This window comes from Gavialis gangeticus, unplaced genomic scaffold, assembly GCF_001723915.1.
Source record: "Gavialis gangeticus isolate Ggan-Ray unplaced genomic scaffold, GavGan_comp1, whole genome shotgun sequence".
In the NCBI taxonomy this organism is placed as follows: Eukaryota; Metazoa; Chordata; order Crocodylia; family Gavialidae; genus Gavialis; species Gavialis gangeticus.
In genome coordinates, this window is record NW_017729034.1 from 71,606,283 (window position 1) to 71,630,596 (window position 24,314).

At 42.0% G+C, this 24,314-nt stretch overlaps 1 protein-coding gene across 3 annotated transcripts in view; it reads right to left on the reverse strand.

Annotated features, from left to right (window-relative positions):
* FNDC1 (fibronectin type III domain containing 1) overlaps positions 1 to 24,314 on the reverse strand; it is a 136,109-nt gene that overhangs the window by 26,393 nt on the left and 85,402 nt on the right. For all 3 annotated transcript variants that reach the window (XM_019527050.1, XM_019527049.1, XM_019527051.1), the window contains 5 exons: positions 22,376 to 22,750; positions 13,782 to 13,847; positions 9,207 to 9,368; positions 5,789 to 6,019; positions 2,333 to 2,441 (listed from right to left, as the gene is read on the reverse strand). In XM_019527050.1, coding sequence (XP_019382595.1) covers positions 2,333 to 2,441; positions 5,789 to 6,019; positions 9,207 to 9,368; positions 13,782 to 13,847; positions 22,376 to 22,750 — 943 coding nt within the window. The remainder of the gene's footprint in view (positions 1 to 2,332; positions 2,442 to 5,788; positions 6,020 to 9,206; positions 9,369 to 13,781; positions 13,848 to 22,375; positions 22,751 to 24,314) is intronic.

Consider the following 24,314-nt stretch of genomic DNA (forward strand, 5'->3'; position numbering starts at 1 on the left):
CCCAATCAGGGGCAGGGGAGGGGGAGGGGGAGGTGGTGATATACCAAATATTGAGATACTGGGAAGAGATGCTGGAAAGTTAGAATGGGGGATGAACAGAGCACATGGGAAAAAGGAGGACTAGGACTGGGATATTCAGCGAAGTGGGGAACAGGAGAGGGACCGGGGCAGAGAGCAGAAAGAGGACTGGGATGTGGAGTTAGGACCACTAAAACAGAAACAGAAAACATTGAGGGGCTGTTGGCAGAAGAGTTGACACTTGGAAGACCAAGGCAGGGGTGGGACTCTGCTTCCCTTACAACCTTGAAAGAGAACCCAGGAGTCCTGAGCCCTAAGTTTAGCAACTAGATGCGAAATGTTTTTACTTTTCTATTAGTTAACCTAAAAGACTCCTCCAATGATGCATTTCAGTCACTGGGGGAGTCATACTGCCTCTTACCACTGATTGCATCATTGCTAAGGCTCAAGATTTTGGAGCACGTCTTGGTTCTTGGTACCTGATGGAGATGCAATTGAAAGCAACTGAAAGTAACGTAAGGGTAAAAATGTATGCAATTCTTTTCACTCCTTATTTCTATTTTTTTAACATACTGGGGGGGCATGACGTGTGCATGCACACCCTTGAAACACCACAAAAAAGTTTCTATTCTTTTTAATATAGATTTGTTGCACAAAACCCCTGGGGAATAGCACCTGCAAAAGTATCAGAGGGAGAAACTGTGTTGCTGAAACTTCTTTGGCCTGTGTTGACTCTCTCAAAGAGCATGAGAGGCCATGATGCACCTTAGTAAATTCTATAGCAATACAGCCTTTTACTTCTTTTTTAATTTTTGGAAGTAAGAACAGAAAGAGCAACCTTCCCTGTTTAGTACTGTTGACAATGTGTCAGCTGGACAGAACCTCCACAAAGGCAACTGTGGAGACAAATCATCAATCCCCAACCCCTCACACTTCTAGAAGTTGTCTGTAGCCAGAAGCAGCTGCAGTATTTGGGTGGGCGTGCCTGCGTTCCATGAGCAGGTCTCTCTCTTGGGTTCCCCTTTCCCCTAAGCGCCCTATTCCTGCCAGGACAAAGGAAACTTCTCAACCTACTAACATGCCAATATAGGACACCTGCAAGTAAGCCTCCTGCTGTCTTGGCTTGCACCAGGGATCAAGCTAATGACCTCCAGAACTAAAAACAGCACTGCAAAGAGCTTATGCAAAACAGCCAGACTCTCATACTGAGAGAGCTGTTACAGACTCATCCTCTGTGGATCAACCACCAAAGAGAGCATATAATATAATAACCAGCATGTTATCCTAGTAAAGTGTGTTACAAGCAACTGAAATGTGAAGTTTGGTGATTCAATTCACAGGCAAGCCTACTACAACATCTGTTTTAAAGATGTCTTTTTCCTGTGTGTGTCACATACGCCCCTTAAGAGCACCACAAGAGCACTGTAACGATACAAGTCCTTTGACCTTCAGATCCCTAACTTTGGGGCATGTCAGTGCAGCAAAATGAAGGTGAGATGGTAATGTATGTTGGAATGGCTGCACTGGCTTTAACCAGATAACACAGGTAACAATAACAGCAAAGCAAAGATGCAGCAGTGTAGGCCTACCATATGCTCACAACCAAACTACAGACTATCCAGGGACCCTGGATACACACTCTGGGTGCTAGCATGTGCTGAAGCCTGTACTGCTGTATCTTTGGTGCTACTAAGCTAGCACTGGTACTCTAGTACACAGTATAATTACACTGCCATTTCATTGAATAGACTCTTATTACTACTTAAGCTGGAGTAATCATTTCTAGCACCTTTCTAAATAAGCCACCACCAGAGGACTAGATACAGATTTTTCCAGCATCTTATACAGTGACTTACTAGTCAGTAGAAGACAACTAATGATCAGGAATCCTAGACTCCTGTGTGTGGGAGCAGAGTGGGGTTTGCAGTGATGAGAGATGGGATAAACAGAACTGATGCAGTGATAGCAAGGGCAGATCTGCACCATGACAACAGTGTGCACTTTCACCAATGAGGAAATAAGTCCCACCCACCTGCTCCCACTCCATGCACATCAACTCCAGAACAGAAACCTTAGCTGCTCTGTGACTGCAGCCCCACAATGCGTTAATAAAGTTAACTTATACTGCTGTTCTGCCCAGTGATACTGTGATGTATATGTCATAGACATGTAACCATAGGAAGATGACTGGTAAGATGTGAATTTTTTTGTGTTCTAGATGTGCTGTTATATGGATTCTCCCAAGACCACCAAAACTGGTGACATCTGTTTCAAATTAACAAGAGTACTGAGAAAGAATAGGTCAAACTGTTACCTTGTATTTGGCTTCAGGTTCTCAATAGGCAAATGAGTGGTCCCTGCAGTCCTGGTTGACCATTTGTTCTTTAAGAAATCATCATAAGATGCGCTGTAAACCAAGTAACCTGTCAATGGAAAAGGTAAGTGTCAGTCAGAAGTCTAAATTTCAAACAATAACCTCAGGATTAGATGCACTGACAGATGTTATGGGTCAAAAGAGTCAATATCTATGCTTTCTAAGATTTCTTAATATAAAATAAACCCCACATTTTCCCCAATCTCTTTTCCCCTATGTATCTGATTTTTATTTTTTGAAAAAATTAGTTATATAGTTATTGACCTTTCTAAGCAAATAGGCTATTTCAGAGCCTGAGCCTGAAGGTAGTAAATATTAAAACAAGGAGTCAGTTTAATTCTTGGTATAAGCATATTGAGTTAAGGGATGAATCAGACAATAAATTATACTTAAGTTGTGACACATACTGTCAAGTAGGATGTGGGAGGTACTTAGTGAGTTGTTATGCCTCCTTAAGCTTCAATGAGGTTGTGACAATTTACTGTAGTAGAAGATACCCAGATGTCAAACTCATTCACAGTGGTACTTCACCGTTTTGGCAAATACTTCAGTAAAAAAATTATTTGCTGCACACTATATTGTTACCAATTAAGTCAATAATAAAACTCCCTTTAACGTTAATGGGAGCAAAAATGTGCCTGTTATTTATTTTACAAAATAATACCACTATTTACTTGATACTTACTGGTCACATCTATACAAGTCATTCAATCTTGCATACCCAAGTATTAAATGACTGTGCAGTAGGGTTACTGCATTACAGGCGTTACTGAGCAGTAGCGTCCCCACATGGCTTCCTGGTGACGCTGACTGCACAGTAGCTCATTACTATCACGCAGTAGTGTCACATCATGGTTCGGGCCGTGTGACGCTACTGCACAGTAAGCATCTCATGTACATGCAACCACTCTGGAGCATATATAAATCTCAGCTCTGCACTGGGCATGTTGAGTATTATATGCATTCATACCTTGCATGGAAAACCCATTGAGGTCAATGAGTTTTGCATGAGAATTCAGAGTATAGATCATGCAGCTAAATTTTGTCTTCTATATTGTATATATTGCCAATTGATATTTGAGATGCAGCAGACTTTTAAGCAGACAGAACAAAATTCTAGGGCAGCCACTCTCAAAAGGGGTATCACAGCATGCCAGAGTACCATGACATTCTTTTAAGGGTGTTACAGGCTTAGTTGCCTTTACCCGCAGGTACCCGTTGGATGGGGGGGCCTTAGTGCTGCCCAGGAAGTGCAAAGGATAAGTGAAACTCCACCAACCTTACCTCGGTCTGAACCAAGGTCCTTCCAGTTTGCATAGCCTGTCACTCTACTGACTAAATTAGACAGCTCTGACAAAAGTAGGTGGATCAAAATATCATACTAGTTCTATTCCAAATTTATTCATTTTCTGCTAAAGGAGCAATAAATAGCAAAGTGAGAGGTTGTGTAGTTTTGTTAATTTGGTAAAGAATTAAAAAAAAATACAAAAAACAACTGTAGGATCATGGAAATAAGATTTTGAATGCGAGATTCTGTTTTTTCTGCACATTGTATACATTTTGTTAGACACAAAAGGAGAATCCATGTTTTAAGTCTATCCTAAGCTTTAGAAATTAGTTATAATATACGCAACAAAAATTTGCAGTTCAATAAGGGGGAAAAATTGCTTAATTTTGTGTTCATTAAAAAAGAGGGAGAGGGCAAAAGCTTGCTTGTTAATCATCATCTGCAGTGTTCCTTTAACAGTTTTAGACTGCTAGAGCAAGAATTTTGACAGGCAATATTAAAGAAAATGAAATACTGGAAGCATGCCTCTGAGAAGAATATGAAAAGGAAGATAGTGACTCATAGCAGGAAAAAGTGCCAAGATGCAAATACAGAATTAAACAGAATAAAAAGGTAGCAACATGCATTGGACATGATCAAGCAACTCATTGCATAGATCACATACTGCATTAAAATTAAACTGTAAGATTTCACGTTATTTTAAGTAAACCATATATTCAATAAGGTGCTAGACTGATAACCCTGAAATCCTTTAGTTAACTACTGAACATGAGTATACAGTGTAGCAATGTAAAAATTCCACATTCTTTCACAACACTGTACCAGTTTTAAAAAGCAGGTGTAGTTTGCATACCCACTCAGTTCTTGGCCCCTCTGTTGAGGTTGTCAAAGAGAGATGGACTTGTCAAGATTCAACAAGAAAGAAAAACTAAGAGGATGCCACACTCTGTTTCTCAGTTCCAATAATTTGATACACTGACAAATTTGGTTTTGATTAATCTCCAAACTCTTTTGTAACTTATGTACTTTAACATTTTTAGCAAGACTTGAGATTCATAATCTCTTTGTTATCACATGCTCTAAAGACAAACATAAAGATCAGTTTTAATGTATTTGCTTAACCATTAACCACGGGTTGTCAGACTTGCATTTGAACAAAATCTAGTTTAAACAAAATCAAGATAGTTTAGGTTATATGGCACATAAGAGCTAACCAGTTCCACTGCATTTTAGCTGTTGATTCTTTTATCAAAAGCTTAACTTCTTTTTTCGCTCAGCTACTAAGCTTTTTGCTTTTCCTGTGTATACAGCAACATTTCTGGTTCAGCTTGCATCATTAATGTTTCTACTGTGGCATGCAATATATGCAAGACACAAGAGAGGGTCTACAGGATATTCCCTACATTTCTGTTCTCTATTCCCTCTCCATTCCCATGGACATTTTTTTAAGGAAGGGAGTACTGGTTTCAGAAAGTGAGAGGGGAACCAACCGAGGAAACAAAGAGAGTGATTTTGAAATGCAGCTTCCCAATATTATTTGTGCATCTCATGAGCAGAAACGTTCAGTAGTTTAATGATTAAGTTACCATATATATCAACTACAAAACTATATGCACAAAAACAGGTGTGAGTTTAAGTTCTTTTAAAGATCTGAACCACCAATCTTATCCATAGGCTAGATGCATAAGTGTTGACAGTGAAGGGGCACAACTTCACACCAGTGCTGCTGCTGCCCCCACTGCTGCCAGGCACTAGCTCCAGCTGGGCTGCTGTCCTGCGCCCACACTGTTGGCACAGAAATCTGAGAGGCACATGCCCTCCATCCTATACCTCACCCCATATTGCCTATAATCTTATCACTGGTACACAGTTGACAGATGACATGCAAGCTCTTCCTAAGACCCAAGGAAATAATCAATACCTCCTTCTGAAGGAACTACAAGAGAGATAATGTTTGCAAAAATGATCCATGTTGAATTCAGTTTATGATAAAAGACTTAATTTGGCAAAAGACTCTTCATTTGGTATAGATTCCCTGAACTCAAACAGGACAACAGCTAAGAAGCCCTAAGTGTGAGAGCCACCACTCAAAGTTTCTCTTACTGTACCTGTTACCATGTCTCCCTGTAGGGGTTTGGCCCAGTCGATGATAACAAAGGAATGACACCCTTCCACTGCTACCACTGTAATGTTGTAGGGGGCTTTCTGGGGAAGCATCTCCCTCTCTTTTAGGTCATTGGGTATGAGTTCATCCAGGCTTTCCACTTGAAAGTGCTCCAGGGCCTCTGTCAAGGAGCATGGCACTGCTGGATCTTTATTTAGGTATGTCACATAAGGAGCTGGAAGAGACAGAGGTAAGTGGCATTCACCTAACAACAGCCTGTACAGATAGACAGATTATTGCAACAAAGGACATAGAAGAGCATGGAGGGTTTTTTCTTGTTTTTTTTTCAATTTGTCTGCAACCTGTTCAAAATGTCACACTTGTAAAAATGGACTATGTTGTATTTTGTAAAAATAAATTCGACATTCATTTCCTGAACTTCCAATATTTACCTCTTGTATATTTTCCTACCATTTCACTAAAGCTTCAAATCTGTAAACTGATGGTGTCTGGAAACTTTCTGGAGAACTCTTATAATTCACATAAATATAGCACCATGGAAACCATAAACAAATATTCAGTGTGACCTACACGGGAGATTTTAATAGCTAGGGCATAACAGCATATGCTGCATTGCAGTCTGTGTTGTAAAAGCCTAGGGACATAGCACTTGATTAACCCGGTGCTCTTGCTTTAAAACTAAGAGTTAAACCTTAGATTTTGGAGCCAAACCTCTGCCACCTGAATTCATGAGGGTATATCAGACTGAAAGTGTGCTGACTGGAGATGTGCTTGTAGAGCCATGTGTCCATCTCAACGTCCTCAGGATCATTCTTCATTTAAAAGTATCAGTCATGGCACACCACCCTGGGCAGCAGGCACTTGCCATAGGTTTAGTTTTTTGGGTGCTTTGGGTTTGGAGCTCAACTGACCACCTGTTTCCCTCTGTATTTGCAGGTCCACTTCAACTGGTATCAATCAGCACAGCCCACTGACTTCACTGACGAGGTACCAGCTTACACCAGTTGAGAAGCTGCATGTAAAAATAGGTCCATTTTAACTGACACCTGCCTGGGTGGTCATCTTGTCTTTATGCTCTCCCTCTCTTGCACACCCTCAACCAGATTCTTGTGCTGAGAACAGTGCTAAAATTTTGCCAAGTGAATGTAGAAATTAAGGATTTGTGTTCTTTGAGTGAATGTGGTTAAAGTATAAAGTAATCTTAGCTCCTTTTGCTCATGATAGAATTCTTGCTTTGGAAACTGGACACCTTTGCTCTCTGTTTAGGTTTCTTCCCTCCATATAATCATGAGCTCCATAAGAGATGTGTAAAAGATCACAGGAACAAGTTACTAGTCTTTCGTAGTAGTGGGGCATGGTTTACTCCAAGGATCAGTGCTTAATAATGAAAAACTAGATGCTAGTATAAAATCATCTCCGAATTCACAAGTTTTCCTGAGCAGTGGAAGGATACAAGTATCACTTTAACTAACTAGTAACTTCAACAGTTGTCCTATATAATGACAAGAACTGCACTTAATTCAGTAGATAACTAATGAGTAATTTTTGCCTTAACAGTCATTTTAGTGTTTAAACAGAAACAGTTTTAACATTTGCCTTTGGAAATATTTATTTAGCTATGATAATACAATTCACTGAGAGAATAATATTTCCATTTTTTTCTTACTGCCTTGAAGTGTTCATAAAACAATGTTTCTAAGTTTATCTTATTTGATTTCCCACCCTAAAGGGAGTTTTTCCAGAGCTTGTAAGCTATTTAATTTTAGCCACTGCAGTCTTTTCCAACACACCTTGTGGGTGTGATGGGGGGGGGAGAAATGCCATGAAGTCAGGCTTGCTCTCAGTCGTTTTCTTCCACCCCTAATCCTGGGGGCAGCCAGCAACTGGGCAGACCCTCAGTGCACCTTCTCCCAGTTTTTACTGGTCCCTTGTGTACTATTACTTCAGGGAGGAGAGCCGTGTCCTCAGGCCCTAGAAATCCTCCCAGTCTTCGTCTGGGCAGGATTCTCAGCTGGGACAAATGGGTGTAGTTACACTACAGTCAACGGAGCCATGCTGCCTGATGCCAATGAGGATGTGGCCTTGGTATGTAAATCTTTTGGCTCAATTCAGTTGCTTGCAGTTTCTTTTTACAATTACAAATCCAAGTCATAGTTAAAAGAAAAAAAAAAGAGGACTAAAAAATTGTAATAACAAATCACTATTGCTTCAAATTTAAAACTTTGTTCATTTATCTACTCTCCCCTTCATTCAGAATTAAATAAATTACAGACTAAATTCTGCTCTGATATACGTAAGTATGCTGCTGAAGTCAACAAGTTCCCACTAATGTAACACAAGGAAACTGTGTCCTAGATTCCCATCAGACAACATATTTATACTGACAGTTCTACTGATTGAATTAAATTTACACTGTTTTTGTTTTACTGGAACAAATTCCAGAGTTGACACTTTTATTTTTGTTCAGCTTAAACAGATTAGAAACAGGTTTAAACGGTGCCAAAACAAGATACTCTTCCACAGAAATAAGAAAATTGACCAAAGGGTTTGCACTGGTTTAACTACTTTGGTTTAATTTGTGCAAGTTTGTATATAGACAAGGCCTAAAGTCAAAGTTAGAACTCACAGTGCTTCTATTTGTGTTTATCAGGTGGTAACCCATCAAAGCACCATAACCTAGTACAGGGGTGGGCAAAGTCTGTCCCATGGGTTGGATTAGGTCCATGGTGGACTCCATTTCCCAGCAGTTCCTGTGGCAGCAGCTTCTTCTGGCTGTGGCTGCTGGACCAACCCCTCCTGCCTGGGCACACCTGCCAGTTTGCCCCACAACCACTGGGGACGGGACCCATGTGGGCAAGGCATGCAGCTGGGATGGGGCTGCGGGCAGGAGTAAGATGTGTGGGCCAGGCCAGGGACCTCAGGATCTGGTGGGGGGCAGGGGCCAAGGGAGGGCTGTGATCCGCTGCCTGCATGTCCCTGTGATGAGTGCAGGTCCCAAGGGCAAGGGAGTCCCACGCTGTCACTGCCACAGGATTCTGAACTCAGCCCTGGCCCCGAAGCAGCTCCCCACCCAGCCACGCACCCTCTCCATGCCACTCCAGGGCGGTCTCTTTGGAGACCCTGGGAGCAGCAGGACTGTAGAACCTGGTCCCACGCTGTCACAGCCCTGCCATTTCCAGGGTCTCCAACACCAGGCAGAAGTGGCATGGGTAGTGGGTGCTGGGAAATGGAGTCTGGCTGCCAGCTGGATCCAGCATTTTACCCACCCCTACCCTAGCAAGAAGAGCTGTGGCTTCTTAGCCATATTTGTACATGTTTTTGTCTGTGTGGACTGATGCAGTTAGAACTTAAATCAATTGCATTTTGCAAAGTGAGATGAACACAAAAAAGGACAGACTTACCAGTAAATCGTTTTTTTCCAGATAAGTCAAATTCTGAGAGAGGACTGGAACCAACAACACTGGTTTCTGGGTAGACAATTTCAGGCACTGCTTCTGTTGTAGAAGTGGTGGTAGCAATTGTAGTGGTGGTTGGCAGCAAAGTGCTCTCAAAAAATTCATAGTCTTAAGAAAACACAGAGTTGAAAACATTAGCTTACTTCATGTTACTTTGGCTTAAACTGAAAAAGGGAACTTTTCCCTTTCCATCATCATAAACTTTGCTCAGAAAAATAAAAACAATATTCAATGCTGTCAGACGACACCATGCTTTGATCTCTTACTGGGCTTTACATCAAACTGATTAAAACCAAGAGTACAATCTTTGAACCAAAAATAATAAAAGACATCTCTTTTTTTTGAACTTGTTAAGTACAAAATAGTGGAAGAGCAGAAGGGATTTTTTTATGAAACAAAGGAGGAAGACTTAAGGCAATTCTCCCAACTGTTAAAGACCACTTTTAAAAACTCACAATAATAATGGGTATATTAATATTTTGTTGGTCCCATTACAGTTAATGACAACATTCTCATCAACTTCAGCAGAAACATAATCTAACCTTAATGATTCTAAATGGAGTAAGATGTTTAGCAGAAGATATGTCTACACATCAAATACAATAAATATATGCTTTACAGGGTAAACAGTAGGACCCAGAGTCAGCTACTGGGGCTAAGAGTCCTCTCAGTTGCAGGTCTCCCAACCCTGTCTTGGCACAGTGCACCCCTGCTGCTGGGAGCCCTATCAGCTGACAGGGCTTCTTGCCAAAAGAGAGACCCTACTATGCATGCAAATTAAAGCTTGATAGCAACTACTTTTAAATAGGGACCTACTGGATTCACAGCAGAAGCAGGCTGTGCAGAAGCAGGCTGTGCAGTGGCTCCTTTAATCTTGCATGTTCCCCATGCATGCCCCTCTCCCACCACCACCACTCACTGACAGAGGGGCCCCACCTCTTGCTCCTGATTGACAGAGAGGCGAAAACTGGAGTTTTAAATATAGTGTCATTTTTACCTCCTGCCACTGACTGATCGAGGGGCCCCAGTGGCCCCACTGTTTGGTGTTGACCGGCTGGGAGGCAAAAACAGTGCCATATTTAAAACCACATTTTTCACCTCCTTGATGATCACAAGTGAGTGATGGGGCCCATTGCCAGCGAGTGGGGTTCAAGGGGGAAGAGGGATGCGCAGGGTAATCTGCAAGATTAAAGGAGCCACTGCACAACCCACTTCCACTGTAAATTCAGTAGGTCCCTAGCTATAAAGTTAGTATGCATTTTTGAAGTCTAACTTTGTAGCTGGTTGGAACTTTTTATGGTGTAGTAAGTACTCTGCACATGTAGCTTGTTTCAAGGTAACTGAGCAATTAACCAATTAATTGTGCAATACCTGCAGTATGTAGAGGGACCTTAGAGCAGGGATAGGCAACCCAAGCCATGGTTCTTGCAGCCAGTCCCACTGTCCTTGTACGTGCAGTGGGGTTAGGGCGGCGCAGCGGCTGGACTCACTTCCTGACAGCCGCCACAGTGACAGCTCTTTCCAGCTGCCACTAACCAGTCTCTGCCACCAGACTCAGACTCACTGCCCGGGCACACCAGCCCATCCGCCCTGCACCTACTGCCAGGGGTGCCAGACAGAGTGGCTGGGAAGGCAGGCAGGGTCTCTATGGAGACTGGCCCGGGACCCATGCAGGCAGGTAGCAGTGCCTGGGAGCAGGATTGGTGGGTGGGGCCAGGGCCAGAGCTGGGACTGGGATCACAGGGCAATGACAGCATGGGGCCAGGGCCCCAGGCAGAGCTGTGAACTGCTGTCTGCATGTCCCTATGATGGGCACTGGTTCCATGGGCAAGGGCGTGCAGGGAGCAGATTGTGGCTCTGCCCCAGGCCGGAGCCCATACTGTCACCACCCAGCGATCCCAATCCTGGCCCTGTCCACCCATCGTGCTCCCAGACACCAACACCACTCCCTATCCACCTGCAATCCCATCCCATCTGTCCAGGCAAGTGCGTCAGAGCCACATAGGAAGTTTTGGTGAGCTGCTTCAGGTAGCAGAGGAGGAAGGGGGCAGGTGCTGACCTGGGTCATGACAGCTCAACAAAACTCCCTAAGTGGCCCTCCAGCCCAAACAGCCCATAGAGCCATTCGAAGCCTTATATTGGCTGTTAATGGTCCCAATGGGAGTACTGAAAACAAAGGTAAAGTGGGGCACAAAGGCAACCTAGTTATGCACCATTTTCTTCCAGCCATTTACTATAAGAAGTGTGGTTTGTCACTCAGGGAACCTTCCTATGCAGGGGAGTGACCCAGCCGTGATGGGCATGGCAGCTTTAGCACAGCTTGTCCCAGTGAGACCGAATGAAGCTCCCCAACCAGTGGAAATACTGAATCAGTGAATCCATCTATTTCTTATGATAAATGGCAAGGTATGAAAGAGTCATGTATGGAAGCCAGAGTCTGGTCCCTGTAACTCTAATGCTCTTTATAGAAAAGGCACTGTGCTGAGATGCTGACAGAACCAAAATGCATGAAGGCATTTTCTCTCATGATATCCTGATATGGTCTGCGAGTGCAGGGCTTTGCTCTGAATGCCATTTGTTTACCGTACTGAACTCTCAGTGCTGTATGGGTGAAAATCACCCCTTGCAGAGTGCCAGCCAATTAGCTGTGCTAGTCTAAAGTCAGGCAGAAGACAGGGCTTATGCATCTGAATTAGTTAGTCTGTAAGGTGCAACTCTACCCTCCTTCAGCCAATGTACCATGGAAGTCCTACGAAAACTGTAATTTGAAAACTTGCATGGAATTAAATTGTCCCTGGGCCTTATTTTAGCCTGTTACACAGGGTGAATTTTCCCTTATAATATCTTTGTCAACGTATTAAAAGACAACCTCAAAAGTTGTTGCTCAGTTACTAGGAAATTTCTCTCTCAAATGTTTCACTGTCCTTTTCCCAAGACTTAAATCCTCTTCTGGTTTCATTTAAAATCCCTGTGTTGCATTTACAAAGTGAAATGTTATTACCCTTAAACCCAGAAATACTGCAATAGTGGCAGAATGTAACAAAGTTAATAGTAAAAAACCTTGGGTTTAACCAAGGTCTGTATTTAGGTAGCTTAATATAAGTGGGGAAGGGAGGGAACAACAAAATGAGAATTATAAGGCACAGAACATCAGAAGCCATTGAGAGCAGAAAGTCTTTGGTGTTTCTAGTAATCTAGAACTAAGTTGTCCCTTGACTCTATACTTAGTAATTAAATAGTGGCAACTGAAATTTCCTCTTCAGCTGTTCTTGAGTGCTAGGTTATTGCATCAAATTGCCACAGATGATACATTAAGATAGCTCTATAAAAAACTTCCCTCTTCTTCATTATATCTCCTTCGATCATCTTAGTCTACATTCCTGGGTTTTGCAGATCCATCTTTCTACGCATACTTGATTTCATTCCCTGTAGGCACGTTATATAAATCTAAACAGAGTAGGTATCCAAAAGCAAAAATGCAGAACAGATTTACAGTTCTACAGAAAGCCAGAAAACTGTAGCAGAAATACAAGTTTTCAGTGCATATAGAAAATTATTTTCTATTTTAGATTAATTAATCAACTTTGTTGGATTGGAGTTAGGGCTGGATTCTGTAACAGGGAGGGGAAGGGCAAAAGCAAGAAAACATCATGAAGTAATGTCACTTAGACATACGCAGCACTGTGGGGAGGGCCGTGGGGCGGGGGTGTTAGCACATCTTATCTTGTATGCTACGCAGGTACTTAAAGCAGGGCAATGGACTTGAAGGCCTGTAGGATCCCTGAACAAAAGGCTCTCTCCCAGAAGAAATGAGATTTCCGTTTTACATCACGACTGTCACTTATTCCCACCTCATATGCACCTTTTCAGTGCCAGAATGATATGAAGAAGCCTTAAGGATGGAGAAACAAATTAAGTTATATTAAGTTGAAAGGGTCTTAGCACACACCAGCTGATCCGTGTCAACTATTTCAATTATCCCTTTTATCCCGTGGTAAGTAGAAGCTAAACCAGAGCTATTTGTCCCTGAATGAAACTGTTAATATCACACAGCAGAGAGACAGTTAACTGTGCTAGTCTGAAGTTAGGCAGAAAGCAGAGTTTATGCATCTCTGAATTAGTCCACAAGGTGTAACTCTACCCTCCTTCTGCCTAAATTATCACAGCTTACTTTCTACTTACTGTGAGATAGCAGCAAGCACACACAAACTGATTATCATGAAGCAGCTGATGTATGAAAATTTCTCTCTTTTCACTCTGCATAATTTGTGCATCTCTTCACACCCGTAATTTAAGTGTGCATGTGACTGCCTTGCAAGCTTCTGTTGTTCACTCCTGCCACAGGGCTGCTTTGAAACCCACGTGACTGGCTTCAACTCATGATCATAATGCTTGCCAGCCTAAATTCCCTTCTAACATGCTGAAAATATATTCTTTGCAAAGCAGTTTTAAAGAAAGAAGAGTAAAAAAAAACAACCCCAAACAGTGCATTTGTTAAGGAGTTTGATAATTGGCCAGTACCTTCATCATATATTACATATGCCTCTGGAGTTGCTGTCACATCTGAATCCATCCCTGAGAATGAATCTGCAGAAGGAGAAAAGGTTATTATAATAATTATGATTTCCTGCCCTCCCAAACTTCCGTGAACAAATTTAAAAATAAGAGTAAAAAGCTGATTATTTGTATAGGAAATGAGAAGACAGCAACAGTTATACTACAAATAGCAAGAATAGATGATGAATGGTTGATAACGCAAATGAGCCAAGAAGCGTGTGTTTTTTTTGTAAATCTGTCATACCTCAAGCCCTAGAATACCTAAAAGGATTATAAGTTAAAAATGGGCGACACAGTTCAGATAAAATAGAAAAGCAGGAAGTCTATTACAAAGTTCCAGTCAGAACATTCAGGACCAAAGAAAATTTGCATCTCTCTCTAGTCCTGTAATAGACTCCCTACCGTTCTACCCCTCTACACTAATTATTGCAGCAGGTCATGCATCCTCTGTCTTTTGAAACTGTGCCACTGCCCCTTATATGTCACAGGTACTGGATAAAATGAACAGAGAGCAGTGCACAAGTTTCTGCCTCAATGGGAGCAAGGATCAAGGCTAGACCCAGGCTCTACTCCCACGCCAGACAGCAGACATCTCAGTCAGGCAAACACGCTCTGGCTTGGTCCTGATATCCTGGCTGCACATATCTCCCTCTCTTGGCTGCCCAGGAGGCAGCTGCATAAGGAGCAGAGGAGAAGAGACTAGGTGATGCCTGACCTGTGCCGTGGAAGTCCTATGCTAGGAAGTCAGAGAGATGTGGACTCAAATTCCTTCAGGGAGTTGGAAGTGGCTTAGTACCTGGGTCTCCCACTTCTTAGGCAAGTGCCCTAACCACTCAGTTTTGGGGACTAAAACATGGTAGCATTTTGCTCCACCTTTGGCACCAACAGCTTAGTCATGGAATTCTGGCTGGCTACGTTTTTATGACTTGTACACACTTAGGCATCCAGAACAGAGGCACATGTGTAGCCTACTGCACACACTCAATGTGCATGTGCATACTTATATGTCCACAGTGCTGAGATAATAGAATTACACTTGTGTGTAAGTGCCAAAAACACACTTACTTGGCTAGAAGACTGCCAATTCACACACGTGAAGGGAAACAGAATTCTGCTCAACATGGATTTCAACAAGAGACAAATATTTATTTGTGTGCATCTTCTGGTGTGCACACGCACATATAATACACACATATGCACTGCATACATTTTTTATATTATATATATATTATATAGAGTAAAATGTGTGTGTATGCATGTATTATACAGTATAGAATGCAGTTTGTACACATGCACACGGTGCGTGTCTGTAAGTTGATATTAAAGGTATTGCATACAGATATCTAATCTGTGTTACACATACTATTCAAATGGATATGAACACATACCATCTTGCACGTAGTCCAGTTGCACACAGCAGTATAAATTATAACAATCCAGCTATCTGACATATTTCATATTTATCTATACAGTGACATTACATTACTTTATTAAAAAAGTCATAGCTGCCTTGTAGCACTTAACAGGGGAGAAAAACTTAGGCATATTAATGGAGTATAGTGTTGGAAAAATCTCAGTTAGCAGTGTCAAAGAATAAATTAAAAATAAAATCTGAATCATATTAGTATTTTATTTTATTTGTCTCCTTATTTTAGAACTAAGCAATGAACATACAAACATAAAATGTCTATTTCTTGCTAATGCACTCAGATTAAAAAAAATACAACTTCAATAATATAGCAATGATTTTATTGCCGAAATAAACTTAGAAAATACAGGAAATTAATTCATTCTTGTGAGATTTTAACATAGCAGAAGTCTGAGACTTTCTCATGTTGCACTGCTGCAGCTAGTCATCAAGCATGTGCAGTAATGAATGTCCACTTGTTCTCTACCAGGCTCACCAGCAATCCAATAGTTTTTTGCATGAATTCAAAGAATCTTTGCAACACAGCCAGTCAGGAAGGCCAATATTTATAATGTACATACGCTCCTTCATTCTTTTTTTTTAAACACAGACTGCCAGGTAAATTTGGAGGCTCAGATATGCAGGAAGCTTGGAAATTGTGAGTGAGCAGATTTCACTTTCGTACTGCTCAGTTAATAAATCTCTCATCATGCTCATAATCCAACAGACATCATGTTAGCACTTGGTCAGGTTGAGTTATCCCAGTTCTTGAGGTTGGATTTCTTTAACATCAACTATGGCATGGAAATAGCAGTAGTTCTTAGTTTTAAAAAAAATCTACTTTAAGTTTTTCTCATGTTTATGCTGACTGCTGCTCAGAGATGTAACCAGCAGGTTTTGTGCCCCAGGCCAGTGTTTTCCAAACCTGGTGCTTTTATGCCCCAGCATAGTAAAGCTGGGTACTCCTGCACCCTCTACTGCAGCTGCCACCACTACTTCCCTTACTACTGAGTACTCTCACTTACCCTCACTGGTGAGTGCCACTAATTCACCTTGCTGGCAAGGATGGGCAGGAGGGAATTCAACAGCAAGAGAAGGGGTGGGACAAGTAGGGGAGTGAGAGAAGGGTCTTCCCACCCTCAGATGTGGCACAGTGCCCTGCCACTGGCTGTTGCTGCCCCTCAAAATCTCTAGGAACCCTCTTTGGTGCTCTCTCTAAGGCAGCATCTAGTGCTGGTGCCCTGCATGCCCACCCCTACTTATAGCTGCTGTAGCTCCTCTGTCAGCCCCTCCTACACTGATCATGAGGATAGTTAGGCATGGGAACAGGCTACCTAAAGAAGTTGTGGAATCTCCATCCCTGGAAATTTTCAAGAGTAGGTTGGACAGACACTTCGCTGGGATGGTTTAGCCAAGAATGATCCTGTTTTGAGCAAGGTACTGTACAAGATGATCTTGTGAGGTCCCTTCCAGCCCCACTTCCCTTTGATTTTATGAATGCTGCTCCTTAGTCAGCTCTTCACTGGCATTTACCTCGATCTGTCAGCCTGCATGAAATCTACCATCTGCTTTGCCTCCACTTGAATTTTGCCATATGCTAGCTAACAAGGGGTTAAAATTGCACCTTTTTGACCAGTGAGGGTATATCAAAACAGTTGGGTTGCTTGGACAGTTTTGCTGACAAACTAAGCCTGGGCTGCTAGATTTGTTTCTATGTTAAATGTTGCTAAATCTGCAGAAATGTTGATAACAGGATCTTCTGGGATAAGCAAATATTCTGCCAAATATTTAACAGTCTTTGTCAATAAATTTGTAGAATATGCGGTGGCATTTCCAGCATTAACAGCCTGAGACTGTTTAGAAGCCAAGTGCAGATGGTGACAAAATATCAAGTTTTGGCAGACTAGCTGTTTCATTAAAGTGGATGGTGCATATTTCCAGACTGTGACTGAAGAGACAGACAGTGCCAAAGCATCTTTTGGAAACACTCAGGACAGAGCATCATGAAATGTTTGGGACATTTTGGTAACACCATAAGCAGCAATTATTTATCCTGTTTGAAATATAATATAGTAGTTGTTAAATAGGCATCATGGTGGACCTGGCTCTTTAAGCATATTCCTCACATCAGGGAAGACTGTTTTATTGCGTGTCAAATGTTGGCAAAGCTGAGTGCAGAGGAGCTAAATGAAAATGCCATAGAAATCTTTTAAACTCCCAAGAAAGGATTAATAGCTCCCAAGCTATATAATATGTAAGCAATAGGGTTGAGACAACATCCTTTCCTTTCAGACTTTTGGTTGGATGCACTGGCAGCAAAGTTCTGGCAACACATATGTTTATTTTTATGCACATAATAAGGTCCTCTATCGATCTGTTTTGATCCATGGCTGATATACTGCCTCTGGCAAGCAATGGCATTTGGGTCAGCCCTCCTAGTGAAGTGAATGCTGGAAAGAAAAGAAATACCCATTTTTAATGTTCTTCAAAACTTAAGAGAAAATTCAGCCAATATAAGAAAAGGTAGTACTTTTAGGGCCAGCTTCTGACAACTTTGTGTGCATGCAGCACACTTGTATACCATGACTCCATGAACAATCTTTGAAGTTAGTGGGTATGCTTGTGAGACAGGATGCTACCTCATATGAAAGGGAGAAGAATCTGACCTTAGGTCATGTCTGCATGGCACAGCGCGATGCTGTGGAAAGATATCTAAACTAGGTCAGAACAAGGCCCCGTACTTGAAGCAGGTCAGCTTCTCTAGGCTAACAACACTCAGCTTCTCAGGCATGGTTAACTAACCTGGGCACAGCACCTCATTAACAAGGCTACACTGTCCCCAACATTTCAAGACCTCTTGGATACTCTTTATAGCACTGCACTGCAGAGTCCATTAAATGATGAGAAGGTGCTCTGACATGGTGCCATTCTGGGCCATATAAATACCCTATAGGCCCTGTAAATCAAACCACATGCACAACATTCATTTAATGGTGCAATGGGATCTGGTCCCAGATTCCAAAATCATGCCTCCTGCCATGCCACACGTGCCAGAAATTAGGTGATTGTCTCCTCTGACTAAGATCTCAAAAGCAGCCCCAGTGTGACCCCAGGACTGACAAACAGCGCAATGTCCATCTGGGACCAAGGTTGCGTGGGGGCCGGTTCAAGTCTCTAATGCAGTCCTAGGGCTAGAGCTGACAATCAGCTAATTGTCAGCCTTGACTCAGATAGCCTTGGGTCCAGTTCACCTGTGGCTTTGGTCAATCAGCTGATTGTCAAAATGTAGTGCCCAACAACTCTGGCCACGCTGCTGTGCACAGAGGATCTCCATGCCTGGCAGTCCAGCCAGAGTTGCCAGACACAGGGTTTAAACCCCTCACAGAAGCCTGGGGCTCCCCCAACCCTCCAGCCCCGGCCAACAATCAACTGATTGCGAGTCCTGGGGCCATTCCAGACCACAGCGTAGTCTTGGCCTCCCGGTACCAACAATGAGCTGACAGTCAGCCGTGGCTACACAAATGTAAGAATTATCTGTGGAACATTTTTACGGCTCATTTCCCATTTTATGGTACTTTAAATCTGATGCACTGGTGACACCCTATCCATTTATGCTGCTGTTTACATATTATATTGATACATCAATTAACATGTTGAGGGCATCTAAGAAACATAATTCATCACTGAATTGCAAGAGGAGAGGAAAAGAAAGAGAGAGAGATACAATGCGAGAGGAAGGAAGAAAACAGAACATGCTAGACAGTGTGCCAATAGATTTCACTTGACTCTTCTTTTCAAATCGGACTGTACCTGAAATACATGTTCCCCTAACAAAGAGAGAGAGAGCGCGAGAGAGCGCGAGAGCGAGAAGTTCAAGGAAACATTGACAAAAGTATGCTAGACTGCAAAATAAGGGAAAAGAGCTAACAAAAGGAGTGCCAAAGAGAGAGTTGGCCTGACTTAGGCAGTAGTAATAGCAGTAAAAATAATATAGATGACATCTGTCCCCATTCCCACCACTTATAAAGAACAGCTGTAACTACAGTAAAAAAAAAGTTACTAATACTGTAAAATGCAGCACTTCAATGAAGGCGTGAAAAAAACTAGCAACAATATACAAAGAAAAAATAACCAACACAAAAGTGCATTTCTAAAAAAAATAGTGACCAGAAAAGATATGAAGGGAATTCTTGATGCAGTCAGTGAGGTAAACAGGTTTTTCAAAGCACATGTTTGGTTCAGCTGTCTTACCACTGGCAATGCCACAAAAAGTTAAGCTACTTATCTCAAAGGCATGGTTACAGAGCATGTAACTCATGAAATATGCAGTGGGGTCACATCACACATGTTTTAGGCCCTTTCCATAGGATTCTGTATAGGCACACGGGTCTACCTGAATGGATGTGTTTGGCCAGATCAGAGCTTCCAACAATTTTTTAACAAGAGCTATAAACCCTTTATAGGTATAGAGCTATATTAGGAAAAACTTTCATCCGTCAGAAGGGGTGTTTTGATTATCATGATTCAAATACTACATGCCTCAGGGTTCTTTGTGATATTTTTTTTATTGGATCCACTATAAGACATCTCAGAGAAACAAAAAATTATAATTACTAGAAATGTCTTAAGTTATTGCAGTGACTTTTCCTAATATTATAATACCATGATACCATGCCATGATCTAGAGAGGACTTAGCATTAGGATGCTAAAATGAGACTTGGGAGACTGGCATTAAATTTCCTGTTCCTCTGAATTTCTTGCATAATCCTTAGGTCCAGACTTTTGAGGCACCTGCCTCACTGATTTCAGTGGAAGTTAGGTTGCCAAAATGCCTTGGAGGATCTGAGGTCTAGTCTGTGCCTCAGGTTCCCCTCTATAAAATGGGGATAACTACACTTCTCTATTGTACTAGGAGGTTATGATCATAAAAGCTTTAAAGAGTGGGAGAGGCTCAGAAGCTACAGTGATGAGGACCATGGAAGCTGACTTGCATGGTCCTCATGCAAGTACAGCACGGTGATTTGCCAGAACTATAAGCAAAGACTTCTTGGAAAGCTGCAAGGTCATATATTTCCACTATCATCTAGAGCCTATTTCTAGCTTTTGTAGATTGTGGGATAGCATATCTTAAATCTATCACTGGCCCCGATTGCATATTCTTTGTTGTAGTTAGGAAAAAGAAGAGAAAGTTTTTTTTTGTGGCATCTTGATTTAAAAGTAAACAGCCAAAGGCTTCTAGAAGCTGTTCTACATTTTGGGTGCATGTCTCCTTCTCATTCCCATGAGGCAATCAAAGGTACAATTTTCCATGTGGATCAATATGCAGAAGGTATTCTGGGAACTGCATTTAGAAGACAAGGCTGGTTTTTCCCAAGAAATCTCTGTCTATATATTGACAGGACTCTTATAAGACATACAACTATTAGGCTGATAGCTTAGTGGTTATGAGCTCTCAAACAAGAAGCAGGGCACTTGTGGCAGTGTGGCATTGCTCTGTGAGGGCTACAGCTTATTAGTACACACACACGCGCACACACACACACACACACACACACTCTAAATGTGCCTATATGCATGAGCACACCATGTCTCAGCATAGCACTGCCCCGTGTAAAACTGGAATACCATAATAGAGCTGGGTGCCCAAACTGAACTGAAAATTGACATCTCCCACAGGTTCCTTTTCAAATCCTAGCCCAAATTAGAACAGAGCGATTTGCTATAATTCTCCCGTTTGAAACCAAGAGAATGCTGCCAACTGCATTACTGCTATAAACAATAAAAGCAGCAAATTAACAAGCATCCACTGTAGCAGAGAGATTATATTTAATATTCCTTTTCCTCTGCGTGTTCATGCATGTGCACGTGCATGCATTTACACATGCATATTTACACATGGACATCAATAAAAACAGAATACAAGATTATTACTAATCATCAGCTCTCTACAAGGCAATAAAAAAATCAAATCAACAAAATACTCACCCAATCCAGCTGGGCTGGGGGAAATCCAATCTTCTGTCTTTGGTTTTTCTTGTTTCAACCACTGAGTTTTTCAGCTGACCATGTCTCCTCTTTCCATCTCATCTGTGCTCTTTATATTGGCAGTCTGGGTCCCTTACTTACATCTGTATTACCTGTTTCTAAATCCAACTGGAGACTATCTACCTATAGAATTCAATGGGATGGTTTTGAAAACAGTACCTAACCAAATTTTTAAATATAAATAGCTGTTTTCTGTTGCAGAATTCACTTAATGAATAGGTGGAAGTTAGACTTGGTGTTAAAACCAAGCTTAACACCATTAACTTTGAGCCAAGCTCAAAAACCAGGGATGCAAGTACAAATGTTTTTACCTTCCGTTATTATAAAAGAGGTGTAATGACCTGCAATGAGATTATCCTATATTTAACATGTGGAAAGGAAGTTCTGTTGATTGCTTTGCTTTACACATGAAGAGCGAGGGTGGTCTTTCCCCAGCTCTTGGGAGTAACACGTTACATCCGTGCTTGACACTGTAACAGTTCAGGCTGGCAAGAAAACAAGAATTTTGTTTCACAGAAAGTTTCAAGATGTTGATATTTGATTATGATCCACATTGCAACAAAAATGAGACTTTTTGAAAATTTTCAAGGAAAAGAAAAATCACGAGAGATGGAATGTGGGAAACTGATGTTTGAGGCCACACTCTGCCTGACTCAGAGTGGGGATTTGTCTTTGGCTCTTCTGCATCCTGAGCGAGAGTCTTAAACACAGTTGAAACATGCTTTTCTGGGGTCTCGCACACTCTGCTTTGGACCAGAAATTCTATCCTGAACCTGAGAAACCTCCATCATGAAAATATATTTGAAACTAATACATTTCCTTGAAAAGTTCAGGTTTCAACAAATTGGCATTTTTTCCAATGGAAAAACATTTTAGCAAAAAATTCTCAGCTGGGTCAAATATCTGCTCCTGGCAGGTTTTCTGATCAACTTTTTCTTACTTTACTGACAAGAGATCTCTTTAAAAAAGGGGGGTAGATGGAGGGGGATAGGAAGTGTGTGTGTATGTGTGTTTTGTTTTGTTTTTTAACATTAGTAACTGTGCTGTAACCACCACATACACTATTCATACCTTTTGTGCTTATATCAAAGGATATGATGTTACCTTCTAAACTGCATTCAGGCAAGCCATCAGACCCTAACACCAAACTGCCGTCATCGTCATACTGGGCATAGGTGCCCGGTGGACAAGTAGGTTGTGGTTTCTCAGTCGGTGGCTCCGTAGTCGTTGGTTCAGGTGTAGTAGTTGTAGTAGTAGTTGTGGTGGTGGTAGCCGTTGTGGTAGTTGTGGTAGTGGTTGTTGTAGGAGTTGTAGTCGTGGGAGGAGGAGTTGTTTTTTTAACCATTTCAAGGCCAATCAATGGCTTCCCTCCAAGGCTTATAATGGGTTTATCTTGGGCATTTGCTACAGGCTTACTAAATCTCCCATGTCCGAACAAAGGCAATCCATCAGGACTCACGAGCGGAGCACCCTTTTCATCTATGAAAGAAAAGCAACAACAAACATTTTACTACCAATCTTGAGGGTGCTTAACTCATATTATTTATCATTCATAGATTCCCACAGAAGAACCCCAATGGCAGCAGAAACATTAAATAGCCAAGGATCAGGGCAACAGACCCCCATTACAGTGGCAAATCTCTTGTAATGGAGATGTCACAGAAGAAAGTTTCCCTTTGGAACCTAAAAGTCCCACACCTATAAGAAACAGAAATGATTCAGGAGAGCCTCAGACTACAGCACTCTCCATTTTTAACAGCTGTTCAATTGATAAAGCAGATAGAAATATAATACAGTGGCAATGTTGCTACATAAAAACATAGGCTTAGGTCCTAGTCCTGTATGAGACAGATTCAGTGGTGTGCTAAACACGAGCTACATGTTGTCAACTCTGATTTACTTCCATGGGAACTGAGCATAGGCAGCATCTATAAGAGTAATCAGCAGCTCAAAGGGCTGGGCTCTCCCACTTACCCTAAGGAGACTGTATGTTCCCCTATCTGCTTGCCTGATTCTGACTGCCGTTTCCAAAGCAGTACCCCTCCTGCCACATTATCATAAAAGATATTTCAGCATGAAGGATCTCTGAGTCACAGAAAGAGTATCTGTTTATCTGAATGTTTTGGGAAAGAGTTTTTTTAAATGATGAAATTCACCCCTGGACATACCACACCAGGATCTAGCACAAAGCATAGGTACCACCTGGAGCCTACTTAATGAATTTCATGCCATGTAAATTACAATATTGATATATGCACGAAAATATAGGGCTCAGCTTTTTGTAATGGAAGGCTTACCATCTCTGCATAAAAACTCATCATATCTGGAAGCAGATATAACAACAGGAGATTTAAAGGATTAATCATTTACCATGAATCTCAAATACTGTGTAACCAAGGGTCAATGACATTGCCAAAGCAACCCCTGGGACAAACTATGTTTGCAAAAGGTAGTCAGGAATCCATTTTGAACAATAAATACATTCTAAGCATCAACATCTATTAACAGATTATTCACAAAACAAATAACGTCATGCTAAACTCTGTGGCTATGTACAGACATTCACGGACATTAGGGGAAGATTAAATCGATTCAAACTGACTGCACAATCCCAGATACATTGGAATATGGGGGCTAGTCAGGCGGTTGGGAGTCCAGCAGGCTGGAGGGGTTCAAGGGTCCGCCAGGGGATGGGAGGAGACGTGACCCACAGGTGAGGTAGGTGGACAGGTGTGACCCACAGGTGGAGTGGGGGGAGCAGGTGTGACCCATGAGGGGTAGGGAGACCAAGGTTCAGAAGTTGCCATGCCCTGGCAACCCTCAGGGGGGTAAGGAGCGCAGATGCAACCTGTTGGGTGGGGTGGGGTGAGGTGGGGTGGCATGCAGTCCCCCACAGTGAACCTATACCCCCATGCCTCCCAATCCTGCCCCCACTGGGACTTACTTGTTCAGCTGCAGTGGTGGCAAACACTCATAAAAGCAGCTGCACCTGGAGCTGCTTGTGGGATGGGAGTTAAGAGCACCAGCTGGTGGGGGGGGGGGG